Here is a 14,003-nt window from a genome sequence, read left to right as displayed (position 1 = left end):
CAAGCGTATTGGTATTCTCTTTATAAAATATATTCCCACTCTCCCTATTAAGTCAAACAATTTAATCATGTTCAATGGATTTAAGAATCAGCTTTCAATTTTTTCCCCCAACATGTACTTCTTTATAGGAACAAAGTTGGCTGTAAAAGAGAAAGAAATACTTCTCAAGCGTAGTAATGGTAGTCTTTTTAGACCACATTTGTCTTCTTCTCCTACAAGAGACATGGTGTCCATTGGCCCATTTCTTTATTCCATTACTTTTACATGTGACAGTAAAGCTTCTCCCCTAAGGCACTTACAGTGAATTATTTTAACTTAAAGCTAAATAATCTAACTCTAATTCCGTTTCAGTATCTTTTCTAAGACTTTATAAAAATTATTTGTAATCCAAACTATAGGAGTTTTAAAAATCATTTCAGCCCTCAAATCAAGATAAAACCTGCTTTTCAGGACAGAAATTTGATCTGATGTGTTTTCACTTTGTGTATGTCAGCAGAGATACTTGGATCCTCCACTGTCTTCTCCCTATCCTCTTTCCCATTCTGCACAATTATGCAAACATGAATCACAAAGTTATGGTGGATAATGGTTTTTAACAAGAAGCTAAAAAGCAGGAGATAAAAGTAGCTTAAAGAAATTTTAAAAAAATCATTTAGAAGCACTAGGGAGGGAATTAAAACTAAAGACTTGTTGATTCCTAAGGAAACACCAGTATTGTTAGTCCATTCCAGTCACATCAATTAGATGGCTTTTTTTTTTCTTTTGCAAGTAGCATTTGGTCATTGAATCTTGTAATCCTTAATGTTTAATTTTAGAACTTTTATCATAAAATACTTGTCAGGCTTTTCCTTAGTCATAATCATGCTGCTTCTGTTGATAAAATTTATTCTACAGAATTCGATGGAAAGGCTACAATAAACCAAAGGCTGTGACCATCCTTTTTGCAATTTTTAAGTTTTCAATTTCCATCACCTACCCAGACTCCTTCCCCTGTTCCTGTTACTGGCAAAACCAAAATAACAGCTCTACTTGCAGTTAATTAGCATGTCCATCCAATATGGAATCCTTCCACCTTCACTCTTTGATTGGGTGTTCTATTTGATCACTAATTTGTTTTCAGACATATGATACTAATTTGCATTTCTTCTTTTGAAAACAGTTCATGCCCTTTGACTTTGCCTATAACAGGGAAAGGTTTTTGATTTTAGAGCCAATTCCCCATAGATTTTAGATAGTAGGTTTTTATATAAATATTCAAATGATGTTTTCCCAATCTGTACCTTTTTCTTATCTTGGTTGATTAATTTTATTTACGCAAGATATTTACATTTCATATAACCAAGATGACCTATTTTGTCTTTCAAAATCTTTATCTTCATCATTAAAACTTTCCATTTCCACTAAAATTCTCCATTTTCCATAAATTATGATGGAGTTTTAAAAAAATCTTTGGAGCAGTGGTATTAAATCTTTTCGTGACATAGATCCCTCTGGCATCTGGTAAATGCCTAGGGGAATTCTCAGAATAATTTTTTTCTTAAATGCTGAGAATATAAGAAATAGTATTACAAAGGAAACCAATTCTATTGAAATAAAGGAACAATTCATCCAAATTCAGATTCCCAAGTCAATCCATAGTTCGTAGGTTAAGAATCCCAACATTAAGTCATTTTTCCTGTTGGAATCTGTCTTTGCCTTTCCTTTCAAAGGCTCTGTTAAACTTGTATAACTCGTTCTTTGGTTTATTTTGATTCAGAAGGTAGAGTTATATGATAGAATGGGAGGAGACAGCAATGGAAACTGTAAAGTAATCAGTGTAGTTACTCATTTTTGAAAAGCACCTCTTTATAACATGTTGGTTTCAAGCTACCTTGTCTAATAATTTGCTGATGATGAGTAGCCGCCAAACTCTATCAAGCACAAGATCTTTTTTTGGTTATACCCAGTAGAAACCAGTGGTTTTCTACCTTTTTGCTAAGTTCTCTCAAGTCATAACAAGGCTCCGGTCTCAAGAGAAACTTTTGGGCATCTTGTCCACTTTTCCTACTATTCTCTTACATATTCGGACATTAGCCTGGTAATTTGTATTATAGTATTACATTATGAAGAAGCAAGGCATTGTGGATAGCCAGTTAGCTTTGGAGCCTGACTCTGGCTTATTAGTTATTCAGCAAAATTACCTCTTTGTGTCTCATTTTTCTTGCCTATAAAATGGGGATGGGGGAAGAGAGTCAATGGTATTCTAAGCCATCTTCCAGTTCTCAATCTATGATTCTTTGATAAATCTGGGTACAAGTTCTGTCTTTGGCTGTATATTTAGGGCCAACTCTCTCAACCTTTGGCTATTCTAGGATAAGTGGTGCTAACATGTCTTCTCAGTGAAGCACAAACCAGATTAAAATGCAATTGAGGAATATGTTACAGAATAAAAATACAATAAAACATAGGCAATATTCCATTTTAAACTAAGTTAATATGCTGCCCACAGGGTTCCTTATGCCATTGTAAGAATCTCATTTCTATTGGAGTTTGACACTACTGCTCTAGGGAACCCTCTTCAGTCTTCAAGTTGCAGAGAAATGTTTAGAAGGTATTTTCTCTTAACAATAAAATCAGATCTAATCTTTCACCACCAACCCCAACTTTATTCCACCAGAAACTGTATGGAAAGTTTTAAAGTAGGGCCCAATGTTGAAGATATCTAGTTGTATTTGGAGTTAACTGAAAACAAAGTAAAATCAGATTGTAATAAAGTAAGAGGATTGCTGGTTTTAGATAGAAGGAAAAGAGGGGAAAGGAAAGTTGGATTGGATGAGCTGTGATGGTCTCCCTCTACTTAAAGATTATATTTAAGCAACCAGTTTTCCCAAACTTATCTCTTGTGACAGGACACTTGTAGTAAATAATTAAGGCAATATTTAATTGTAAAACCCAACATTTAGTCTTATTTTGGTCATTAGCAAAGCACAACTGACAGTTTTATTTTCTTACTTCAAGCAAATATTTTTCCACTCTGTTTTATTATAAAAATCAACATTTCATTTGTTACAACTCAACTTATTGTAATAATCAAAAAGGGGATTTATACAAGGTGTCTGTTTTTATACAGTTTACAAGTAAAGCATTTATTTTACAAAAAAAAGGGAAGGGTAAGGGGTGTGTGTGTGTGTGTGTGTGTGTGTGTGTGTGTGTGTGTGTAAGTTACAGTGAAAAAGTGGACAGGGACTGACCAAATGTTGGTCATTATAGTATAAATACATCCTTGCAAAGCACCATTGTACCAAAGTCGATGAACAAGAAACACCAGCTGACTTTAAGACAATGACAAAGATTAAAGCTCAAGAAAAATGAAAAACAAAACAAAAACAAAACAAAAACATAAAGAATAAACATCTGAAAGCAGCACCAAATCCTTCATTTGCAAACGAGGCTAGTCCAGCTTAAGTTTCTTGGTATCCTCTTTATAAAATACATTTCTATTTTTCCTAATAACCTAAACAATTTAACCAAGTTACAATGGATTTAAGAATCAACTTTCATTTTGTTTTGTTTTCAACATGCACTTCTTACTAGGATACCAGAATTAAATTTTTTATTTTTTAATTCACAACCAACCTTTGGACTAAAATGAAGCATGGACAGTTAAGCAAATGTGTACTATCTAATTCTTTGGTGTCATCATAAAAACAATTATGCTGTGAAAAAATCAAGAATATAATCTACTTAGCTAAGCATTAATTCTGGGAACCTAACAAATTTTTTTTTTGTCTATGCTGCCTTTGATGCAAAAGGAAATTATTAATTATTTAATAGATTGGCCCTAAATTTGTAGTTATTTGATCATTTACTCTCATGACAAATGAATGATAGACTAAGAAGTGTTTGAACTATCTATTTTGTTGAGGGCATTGAGAGCAATCATTTACTTTAAAGTTACTTGGCTTAACACAGGAATTCCTCAGTTTCCCTCCAGTTCCAAAGCTAGTTTAATTATGATTCTAGGCTAAATAAAGTCTTTAGAATGTTATTTAGCTAAATGTAGTTCCCTATTAATAACCACTAAGGGCAATTCATTAAGCTTTTAGTCAAACATCAATTTACAAAACTATCAATTTGGGCTTAATTCAAATGAAAAATGACAAATTTTGATATTCTTTTAAAAACACTATCATAGATGTCATTAATGAGAAACATTATTTATGCTAATCTTTGCAGGAACAATGAATAGAATATTAGTGAACATAAGGAAGATTAGGGTCATTTCAAAGTTAGAGATTTGGAAAGAAATATAGACTTCTTCCCATGAATAAGTTTTACAATAGTGTTTTATAATCCTTGACTCTAAATTCCCTGAGGATATCTATACCTCAAATGCCTAATACAGGCACTTTTTGAAAATTCATACATTATAGTCTGGTCTTATTAGCTCTGTGTTTCATTCAAGTGTATCATCCTTACTTACAAGGCCATAAGGACTAAAGGCCCTAGTAAGGCCATTACAATCCGGCCAATTGAATGGCCTTCTAATTTGGGAAAGTTGTCTTAAATATATAAAAATCTTAAATTCTTTACTAAAAACATCACATCTGTGCTTTGATAACTTATGAATGTAATCATCTTCAACAAGTTAGTGGCATCTGGGAGAAGCAGGACCATTTAGGGCAAAATCTCCAATGTCATGAATGCCACACAAAGTCATGGAAGTTTCATTAGCCAGCAGAATAAATATTAAAAATTGACACTAATTTCAATTTTTTATAACAACGAAAATGAAAACAGAAAAATGCCACAAAAGTCACACAGTGCACTGGATTTTGAGCCAGAAGACCTGGCTTTTAATTTACTATGTCTCCTTTGGCAAGTCATTTAAAGCCTCTATGTTCATTTATCTATTTGTAAAATGCCTACTTCAAAGGGACAGCCATGTGAGAAAAGCGCTTTGTTAACCATAAAATACTACACAAATGTGAGAATCCAGAATCTAACACTGATAACAGGCATATTATGTTTTAGGCACTATGACTGGATTTAGTTACAACTTAATTCTCCAACCTCAGATTTTGTAAAATAGTGAAAAGTCAAACTTTAACCATCTTAAGAAATTTCCTCCCAATCATTCCCCAAACACAGTCTTTACAAACTGGTCTGTTCTAAGTGAATAAATACTCTAAATGTCATTTCCCTGTGCAGAGAACTCTGCATATCCAGGGCACAGCCAGGGCTTTCTGTTCAGACAAGGTACTGATAGAGACCAGACTTGTGATTTCACTGATGCAGGAAACACCCCTCATCAATGCAGATCAGCAATCTTTTCTGCAAGTTACAGCTCCAGAGAGCTGTCTCCAGTACTGACAGATTAAGTGACCTGCACAGTCTGACACAGCCATCATGTGTCAAAGGTGCAGGTCTCTCCAGTTCTGAGTCCAGCTTTCCATCTACTACATCTCGGCTGCCATTTTGCACACAAGCTGCTTTATATAAACTATATAATCAAAGAATCATAGACTTTCAAAGGCACCTTAGAAGTCAACAAAACAAGAACCCTGGTCTACCTATTCCAATGCTATTTCCAAAACATTATACTGCAGAGTCCAACATGCAGGGGAGGCATTCTTTATGACATGAAGGGTTTGGGAGTAAAACACCATCACAAAATGTTTTAATACTACTGTTAATGCAAAATAAAATGAATTTTATTCATGTTCTAATTAGAAATCTTATTTCAAAATGTAGAGCTTAATTCAAAATGAAATAAACTCTTCTCAGATTTAGCAAATTCGACTTCTATTATGTTCATTTCGTTCTTTCCACCGAACTCTCTACTCACTTTCATTCCTGGTCAAACAAATGTTCAATAATTCATGTGCAGTTCACTTAGGCTTAACTGTCCAGCAAGGCCAAAAGCTAACAACACTTACACAAATTTATCTATTCTGTCCTATCCCAAAAATACTTCCAGAAACTTTTAAAGAAAAAAAGAGGATACTGAAACTAAGCTGAATCACCTTCAAATGATTTTCAAATAAAAATTGGCACACAAATTAGTATTTTGCAAGAAGAGACCATTGCCATCGCAGTACAAGTACCTGAACTGAGATATAACAAGGCAATATTCTTCTTAGTTCATATAGTGCAAATTCCCACACATGCACCCCTCATGGTAAAGCTGCATATTAAAAAAAATGTAAACAAGTAGATTTCTCAAATTCTGATTGACACCCAGCTATTGATCACCTTATTCTTTTCATAAGGATCATGTTCCCCTTGTGTATTACAAATTACACCTTCAATGTCCATCCTGCCTTAAGACCAAAACTGTGTTTTTCATCGCTAAGAAAGGTCATTACCTGCCTGAATGAATAAGACAACTGATTGGAATATCATTTAGGGAAAATGTAGTACTATAACCTATTCTTTGTTTTCAAATAATCTGAGGATAATTTAGAAATAACATTTTAAATTACCTAATTACCTAAGTATTTTCAATTACTTTAAAAAATTACTTCTGCTAAAAATATTGAACAGCTTACATTGTTTTGGCACTGGAATTAGAGAGATTTAAGCTATACTTTCACAAGGGCAAAATTAGATAACTTTTTACAACTTTACAAATTTAAATGAAAACATTATTTTCATTCTGAGGAGGAAAGAACTGGAAACATATAAGGTGACAGTGCTGAGATCATACCATATCTTGTCCCTGATGACTAAGGATGCAGCAGCCTTAATACTTAGGCAGATAGAGTACAAAAGATTTTTCTTTTCCCCATCCACCTCAGTTTTGGCAACTAAAGAATCAACAAATAATTCACCTTCCCATTCAGTCCAAACAGATTTCTTGTCTAAATGATTAAATAGCAGTAATTTTGATCAAAATAAATTTGGAGAGAGAACATATTTTAAAAATAAACATGAAGTAAATTAAGTATAATTTGGTTAAGAATAATTTGAAACAACAAGAACAACAACAACATTATCTATATTCACAGTGGAAAACACTAAGTATTAAACTCATGCCACACAAGAAGAGGTATGTAAAAGTCATGCTGAGAAAACTGGCTTACTGAACATGAAAGAACAGAGTTAATCTATAGATTGGAAAACTCTTCCAATGAATTCATTATTTTAATAGATTGTCTCCAATAGGTTTAAATGCTTTGTATTCAGAAAATATATATATGGGTGTGTGTGTGTGTGTGTGTTATATATATATGTGTATATATATATATATATTTATTTATATAAGATGATTTATACTGTGATATACACTGAAAGTACTGCAAGGATATATGATTAATTTACAATAGACTAAATTTATAATTCATAAACACTGTCTATAGTATATGTCATAGAAAATATTGACATATCTGTGAGCATTGAAGGAAAAATATCTTGGGAAGGGAAATAGATAATATGTTTAACTTGTGAACATTATGCAGAAGAAAGAGTCAAGTTGGAGAACTGAGCCTACTGGGAAATGGAAATGATTATAAAACATATTCCAATTGGAAAACTCCTCTATTATTAGTTGTAAAATAATTTAAAAAAAATAAATCATGGTGTCTTGACTAAAGCATCCATAGGACTGTCAGGGAAAGGAGGTAAGACAGATGGCCTAGGGAGAATATTAGTTTCAAACAGAGATGGAGGTTCCAGGGTAGAGATGAGTGTGTGTGTGTGTGTGTGTGTGTGTGTGTGTGTGTGTTTGTGACAAATGAACACACACACACACACACAACTTTGTGATATGATACTGGACAACTTATATACTCTTCCCAAAAGAAACCATCATAAAATGTACTATTTTAAAAGTATATATATATTTTCATTGCTAAAATCACTGTATTACTATTGAAAACAAAGCCCTTTGTTAGTAACTTTTCTTTCTCCTACCCCATATTTAAACTTTAGCTGTTAACCCTCCATTGTTAACATGAAGGATAAGTAGCAACTTCAAAGTACCTATGGTTTGCTGCTCTGAGGTGGTGGTCATGGACCTTTTTTCTTTTTTTGGTATCAACAAAGCCCACATCTTACTAGACAGTGATTCACCTTTGTCTTTCTGTTTCCTATGTATATTCACAGTCACTTCCCTGGGTTTAAGGCATGATTTGTGTATTCAGTTTGTAAAAATAAAAATTTTTAGTACAAATTTATTTTATACAAATTTTTTTTTTATGGCACAAGCAGCAACTTTGCTGTTAAGAAAATATATAAATATTCTTTTCTTCTGTACAAATATCTCCAGTATTCCCCACCCCATTTAAAACTCTTATCTGTACATGGTCTGCCTCACCTTTCTCTGAAAGCTCCCTCCCCCCCTCCAGATCTCAACCAATTTGTATTTACACTTTTATACTGGAGGCAGTCAGAGGAGGGGGGGGCCCTCCTCAGGAGGAGTCTGTACAGGGGGACGGTGGAGGGGGATAGAGGTGGTGAGAGTAGCTCCTCTCTGTGTAGGGGGAAGGGGGGCAGCTTTCATAGTTTTCTTCAGCTGACAGATACTGGCTTCGCGGAGTGGGAGGTGGGGGCACAGGCTCAGAGTCATAGTTTAAGTCACTGGTGTAGCCCTTGGCTGCCGCTGCTGCGGTGATCCTCCGGCTCGGGGCGTAGTCACTGTCACAGACATCAGTGCTGCATGGGGTGGTGGGCGGCGCAAAGTGGCGGTAACTGTAGGGCCTGTAGCTAGGAGGGAGAAAGAGCAGAGGACTGTTTCATTGCACAGGAAGTGATGGTCTTCATCACACACAGTATTACCAGGAACTCACTGAGGAGGAAAAGCCCACATGGAGAAATACATAAAAGAGCATCAGCCCAGCCACGCACATCAGCTCAGGCTTGTTAAAAAAAATTTCTCTTTGGGAAGAGATAAAGATGGCAAAAGTAGAGAGAAAAAGGAAGAAAGTGTGCACATGGATATGTTTACACACTAAAAAAGGGTATAGAACATCCCACTCCTCAACAGGGCAGTCCCATAGATTGCTTATAAAGGAAAAAAGAAATCTCTGGAAACACGCTGGCCAATGGCTAGCCTACTGGTAAGGCAGCTGGGCTGTGCCACGAGAGTCCTACACTTGGGATAAGAGCCAAGTTCACATCCTGCCTCCGAGACATGCTACCTCTGTGATCCTTGGCGAGTCACTTAACCCTTTCCTGCCTTATAGTTTCTTCATCTGCAAATTGGAGACCATAACAGGGACTACTTTCCACAGTGTTTCCATGAAGATAAAAAGATAATATGTATAGAGTACTTTGCCAACCATAAAGTGCTGTATAAATGCTAGTTCTTGCTACTGCTGAAGTTATCATGTGAAGGAGAATACATTGCTGGTTTGTTTTTTGTTTGTTTTTTTTTAAACATAGAAATGCCTTCAAGTATATTACAAGAAAATTTTGATTATCCCTATTGGAGCACTTAAAAGACTCATTCACCATCATGTTGAGCTTTTGTTTTGTCTTCTTTGTCATGCAAATCTTAACAATTATTCACTTTATACTTCATGAAAAATGAAAACTAGAACTTAAAAACTATTTAGCTCATTTTACAGATGAAGGTACTGAGAGCCAGAGAAGACCAATACCTTGACCAAGGGCATATAGCTAGTTAGTGATGGAGCTGGGACCATAAATCACATTTCCTGACTCCCACACTCAGGGCCAACCGAAGACCAAAATACAAGAAGTGCACTCACTAGTGAAAATGGAGAATAAGCTGGTTCAACAATTATTTCTTTCTTTATCTTGCTCTTATTTGCCTCAAAAAACCCTAACTATCTTTTTTCATAACAGTTCCAACAAAGGTATGTTAATAATCTACAATTTCTGTGTAATAATCTAGAATTCAATGAAAGGGCAGGTATAGTGGGGGGGAAGTTGAAACAAGGGGAGGCATATGAACAAAATAAAGTAAGTGACATTCTTGAGTTATTTCAGTCAGTCTTCCTTCACATAATAATATCCAAGGATCCCAACCATTCAGTTTCCTTGCCTCACAAGAAACTGCAGAAGAAGGAAGCCAGTACATCACACCCCCATGTTGGCAAGATTTCAAAGTTCTTCACTATTAGTGCTGCTGCTGCATTACAGTTCTCCCTCGTGCTAGCATTTTAGAAATTCTAGGAGGGGAAATCACAGTATGTTAAAAGAATATGAATCAGTAATGCTAGCACTGCATGGCTCCCTGCTCTTGGTCATGGGGCCATTACCTACTTTCTTGTTACTTCTGGTCCCAAAGTAGGATGCATTTGCCTCTTTAAAAAAACACTTTGATTTGTGCTAAGAATTAATGATGGAGGAAAGTAAAGGCTAAGTGAGAGGGGAAAAAAGACCTTTAATACCTGTAGGATCTGTGAGTAGAAGGGCTGTTTGAAGAATAACCAAATTCCATAGTATAATGTGAACGCTCTGTAGCTGGGGATGGAGGAGGGTTCAAAATCTATAAGAAAACATGAGATAAGTGATTAAGGAAAATTACCCCCAAAAAGGATAACTGAGTCTTTGCCCCAAATTCTCTGTCCCCTAAATATATACTCCATTCTATAAAATATATCCTTTTTAAAAAATAAAGGATAACAAAATGTGAATTCTGTGGTCCACATATAATTTCATTTAATATGACAGAATGTTAATACAGATGAGACAAAAATACAATTTTCAAAATTCTTATCTAAATGTTTCTAAAAGAAATTATAATTACACAGGGCAGAATTACTGATATTAGAATGGGTATTCTAAGAGAAAAATTTTCGACAGTATTCTTTCTTATTTGATGAGTTTCGTGGAACAAACACCTTCAAGTCTCTTAGAAGTCAATCTAGGATATTTAACTGAGAGTACTTTTCTTTTTGAAGAAATTGAAATTTGCAATAATAATTTTATCCATCAACCCATAGGTACCCTGCCTAGTTCTTACAGATTTGTTCATTTTATAGTTAAGTTTAGAAGTTAGACTTACTGGATAGGAAAATAAACTTCTAACTTATAGTCTAATCTACTTAATTTTAAAACCAATAATATTCATTTTAGGAATAATGAAATCACAAAGACCCTGCTGTGATGCATCATTAAAAGTGATTAAGATATCAAGTTCAAAAAGGAAAAAAAATTTAAATTTGAACAGAAATGTAAAAAAGTTTGAAAGTCGATTTTCTTAATTTTTAAAAATTATCCAATAAACTTATTCCCTCCCTCATTTGAAGATATATTATTTTAAAGTTGCAGCACATTTTTTTGAGAGGAGTGCTATTGCAGAAGCAAAGAAAGAAAAAGAGGAAGTACTAAAAGAAAACATTTACCCCAGGGAAATAGGTGCCTTTTGTACTTGAAGAACTACTAGATGATGCTCCAGTGACATGAGCTCTGTCATAAGGTGGTCCACTGCTTCCACCCATGATACTGAGGGAACTAATCATTGACTTGCCACGGGACATTCCTAAAATAAAAGACAGAAAACAAGGTATTAATTAATCTGCATTTAAACTTGAAAACATTACTCAATCTTATAAACTCAATAAAGATAACACACAAAAAAATAGCAATCTAAACTCTTTCTTCCACTTTTACTTTGATGTTTCTTAATGGAAAGAGTAGACATAATTCATTTAACTGTATGTTGTTTTAGTTTGATAGCTGCCATTAGACTATGAGTTTGTAATGTGAAAAATACATTTTGCAAGATTACACATGTATTACAAAAGACAGGGCAGAAAGAAAACATTTATGCTGACTAGTAGAAACAGACATGTAAGAGGGGATAAATATAAAAATCTATGCATATTTCTGGCACTATCCTAAATGACTTAGATATATATTTTAAATAATGATGACAATCATCATTATTTTAAATAATGAAACTTAGAAAAATTTGTTTACAAAATCACCCTCAAAAAGCCTCTGAGAAGCATTTATTTCTATCTTTAAAAGAAAATTGAGGACTTATTTGGAGAAGGGAAATTTTAATTCCATATTTAAATATTTCCCTTTATATCCTGGTCAGCCTCTCTAGTATTTCTGGTTGTTCCAGAAGAGAGGAATTTCATCCCAGTGCTGTCATAGGGCCAGGTGCTACTATTATTGACAGAAAGATTTCTTAACTGGCTTATTTTCTTACTTCCTGTTCCTTCTCTAGCTTCAGAACCCCTGGGATTCCCTCTAAAAGTTAACCTGTTGTAATTTGTTATTTCTTCCCCTTCTCCCAATGCATGGATATGCTGCCCTTATTTTAAGCAAAGGGAACAACCCACAAGTTGCAAATAAAATAATTCTTAATTTTTTATTTGCCATTTCATTATGCACCTTATAGTAATTTTCACAAAGTATACCTTTTAAACAGAACAGAAAAGGGGAAGCAACAACAATTTTGTAAAAATTCAGTGTACATTAAGAAGGAACAATATTATAATGGAATTCGATTTTCATCTCAATAATCCTCCATCATTAACTCACCTGGCAAAGAACCTGAAAGAGAACTAGGGTGAGGCACATAACCAAGGGGCACAGATGCTGGTCCATGAACTACATAGTCGTTTGTCATCGTCTCTCCATCTCCCTTCATTCGTGGACAGAACACCCTCTGACAGATGAAGTACATGGCGCCAAACAAAAAAATAGTGAGGATCACTCCAATCACTGAGCCAACTGTATTGGTGGCCTGTGGGGTTGGCTCCTCAGTTGGATCTGAAATGGAGAAGAAAAGGATTTTCTAAAAAAGAACAGCATACTATCCAATCAAGCTAGCAAGCATTTATTAAGTGCCTACTTTCAGCCAGACACTGTACTAAATGCTGGGAAAACAAAAAGGACACCAAACAAAAACATACTCCCAAGGACTTTACAATCCAATCCCTATCTATTAGGTCTATTGAGACAGGAGTTGGAGGAGACAACATGCAAACACTTATGTACAATCAACCTAATAAAGACAAAATGAAAATAATCTTAAAGGAATATTATTAAAATTAAAGAAGTATGGGAAAGGCTTCTTGCAGAAGGTAGGATTTTAGCTGAGATCTAAAGGAGATATAGATTAAGACAGAAAATTCCAGGCACGGGGGATAGCCTTGAAAATACATGGAATTAGGAGAGGGAATTATATGTGTGAGGAACAGCACGGAAGCTAGTATCACTAGATTGAAAAATATATAGAGGGTAGGACAACAAGAGTAGGAAAGGTAAAAGGAAGGAGAACCAAGGCTTTAAAAGTCAGAGAAGATTTTATATTTGATTCTGGAAATAATATGGATTCATTGGAGTTTGTTGAACCGGAGAGGATATGGTCAGTCCTGTACTATAGGAAGATCTACAATTGAGTAGAGTACTGATTGGAGGGAGCAGGGAGAACCAGAAGACTACTCAGTAGTCTAAGCATCATTGATAAAGTCCCGGATGTTAGCATTGTCAGAGGAGAGAAGCAGACATATACAAGTAACATTATTAATAGCCTATACTTACTGGATACAAGGGATGAGAGAGAAGTGAAAGATGACCTAGGTTATGATCCTGAGTGAGTGGGAGGATAGTGTAATAGTAAGTAAACAGGAAAAACAGTAAAATTAGGAAGAGGGGAAGATTTAAGGGGAAAGATAATGAATTCAGTTTTAAACATGTTGAGTTTACAGTTTACATCTAATTCAAGATATACAATGAGAGCTGAAAATTCAAGACTGAAGCCAGGAGAGGCCTCCAGTTAGGGTAACTCTGAGTAAGTAAGAGAGTTGATGTAATCATCAAGTGAAACAATATATAGGGAGAAGAAAAGAGGACCCAGGATTGAATCCAGGGGGGACACTGAAGAACCAGCAAAGAAGGCTGAAAAGGAATGATAAGGCACGTATTAAGGGAAAGGGGTTTATCTTGGCAAAGAGAAAGCCCACCTTTTCATGAATGTGAATGAAGGAAAGGTCTTTGAGTGAGATCAGATAAAGTGGAAAGGATAAGAAGAAGCACTTGGCAAATGGAGTCAATTTTATGAAATATGAGACAAGTTTCTCAGCTGAGAAAACTGG

General features: G+C 34.9%; 1 protein-coding gene across 1 annotated transcript in view; it reads right to left on the bottom strand.

Moving 5' to 3' along the window:
• Positions 1–2,899: 2,899 nt before the first annotated feature.
• Positions 2,900–14,003, bottom strand: part of LRP6 (LDL receptor related protein 6) — a 137,451-nt gene continuing 126,347 nt past the window's right edge. Inside the window, exons 20-23 of the mRNA XM_052000098.1 lie at positions 12,445–12,675; positions 11,295–11,431; positions 10,338–10,435; positions 2,900–8,685 (exon numbers count right to left, since the gene is read on the bottom strand). Coding sequence (XP_051856058.1) covers positions 8,391–8,685; positions 10,338–10,435; positions 11,295–11,431; positions 12,445–12,675 — 761 coding nt within the window. The 3' untranslated portion in view covers positions 2,900–8,390. The remainder of the gene's footprint in view (positions 8,686–10,337; positions 10,436–11,294; positions 11,432–12,444; positions 12,676–14,003) is intronic.

Source organism: Antechinus flavipes, chromosome 5 (genome assembly GCF_016432865.1).
Source record: "Antechinus flavipes isolate AdamAnt ecotype Samford, QLD, Australia chromosome 5, AdamAnt_v2, whole genome shotgun sequence".
Lineage (NCBI taxonomy): Eukaryota > Metazoa > Chordata > Mammalia > Dasyuromorphia > Dasyuridae > Antechinus > Antechinus flavipes.
The sequence above is the reverse complement of the archived record's forward strand: the minus strand, read 5'-3'. Positions and strand labels throughout refer to the sequence as shown.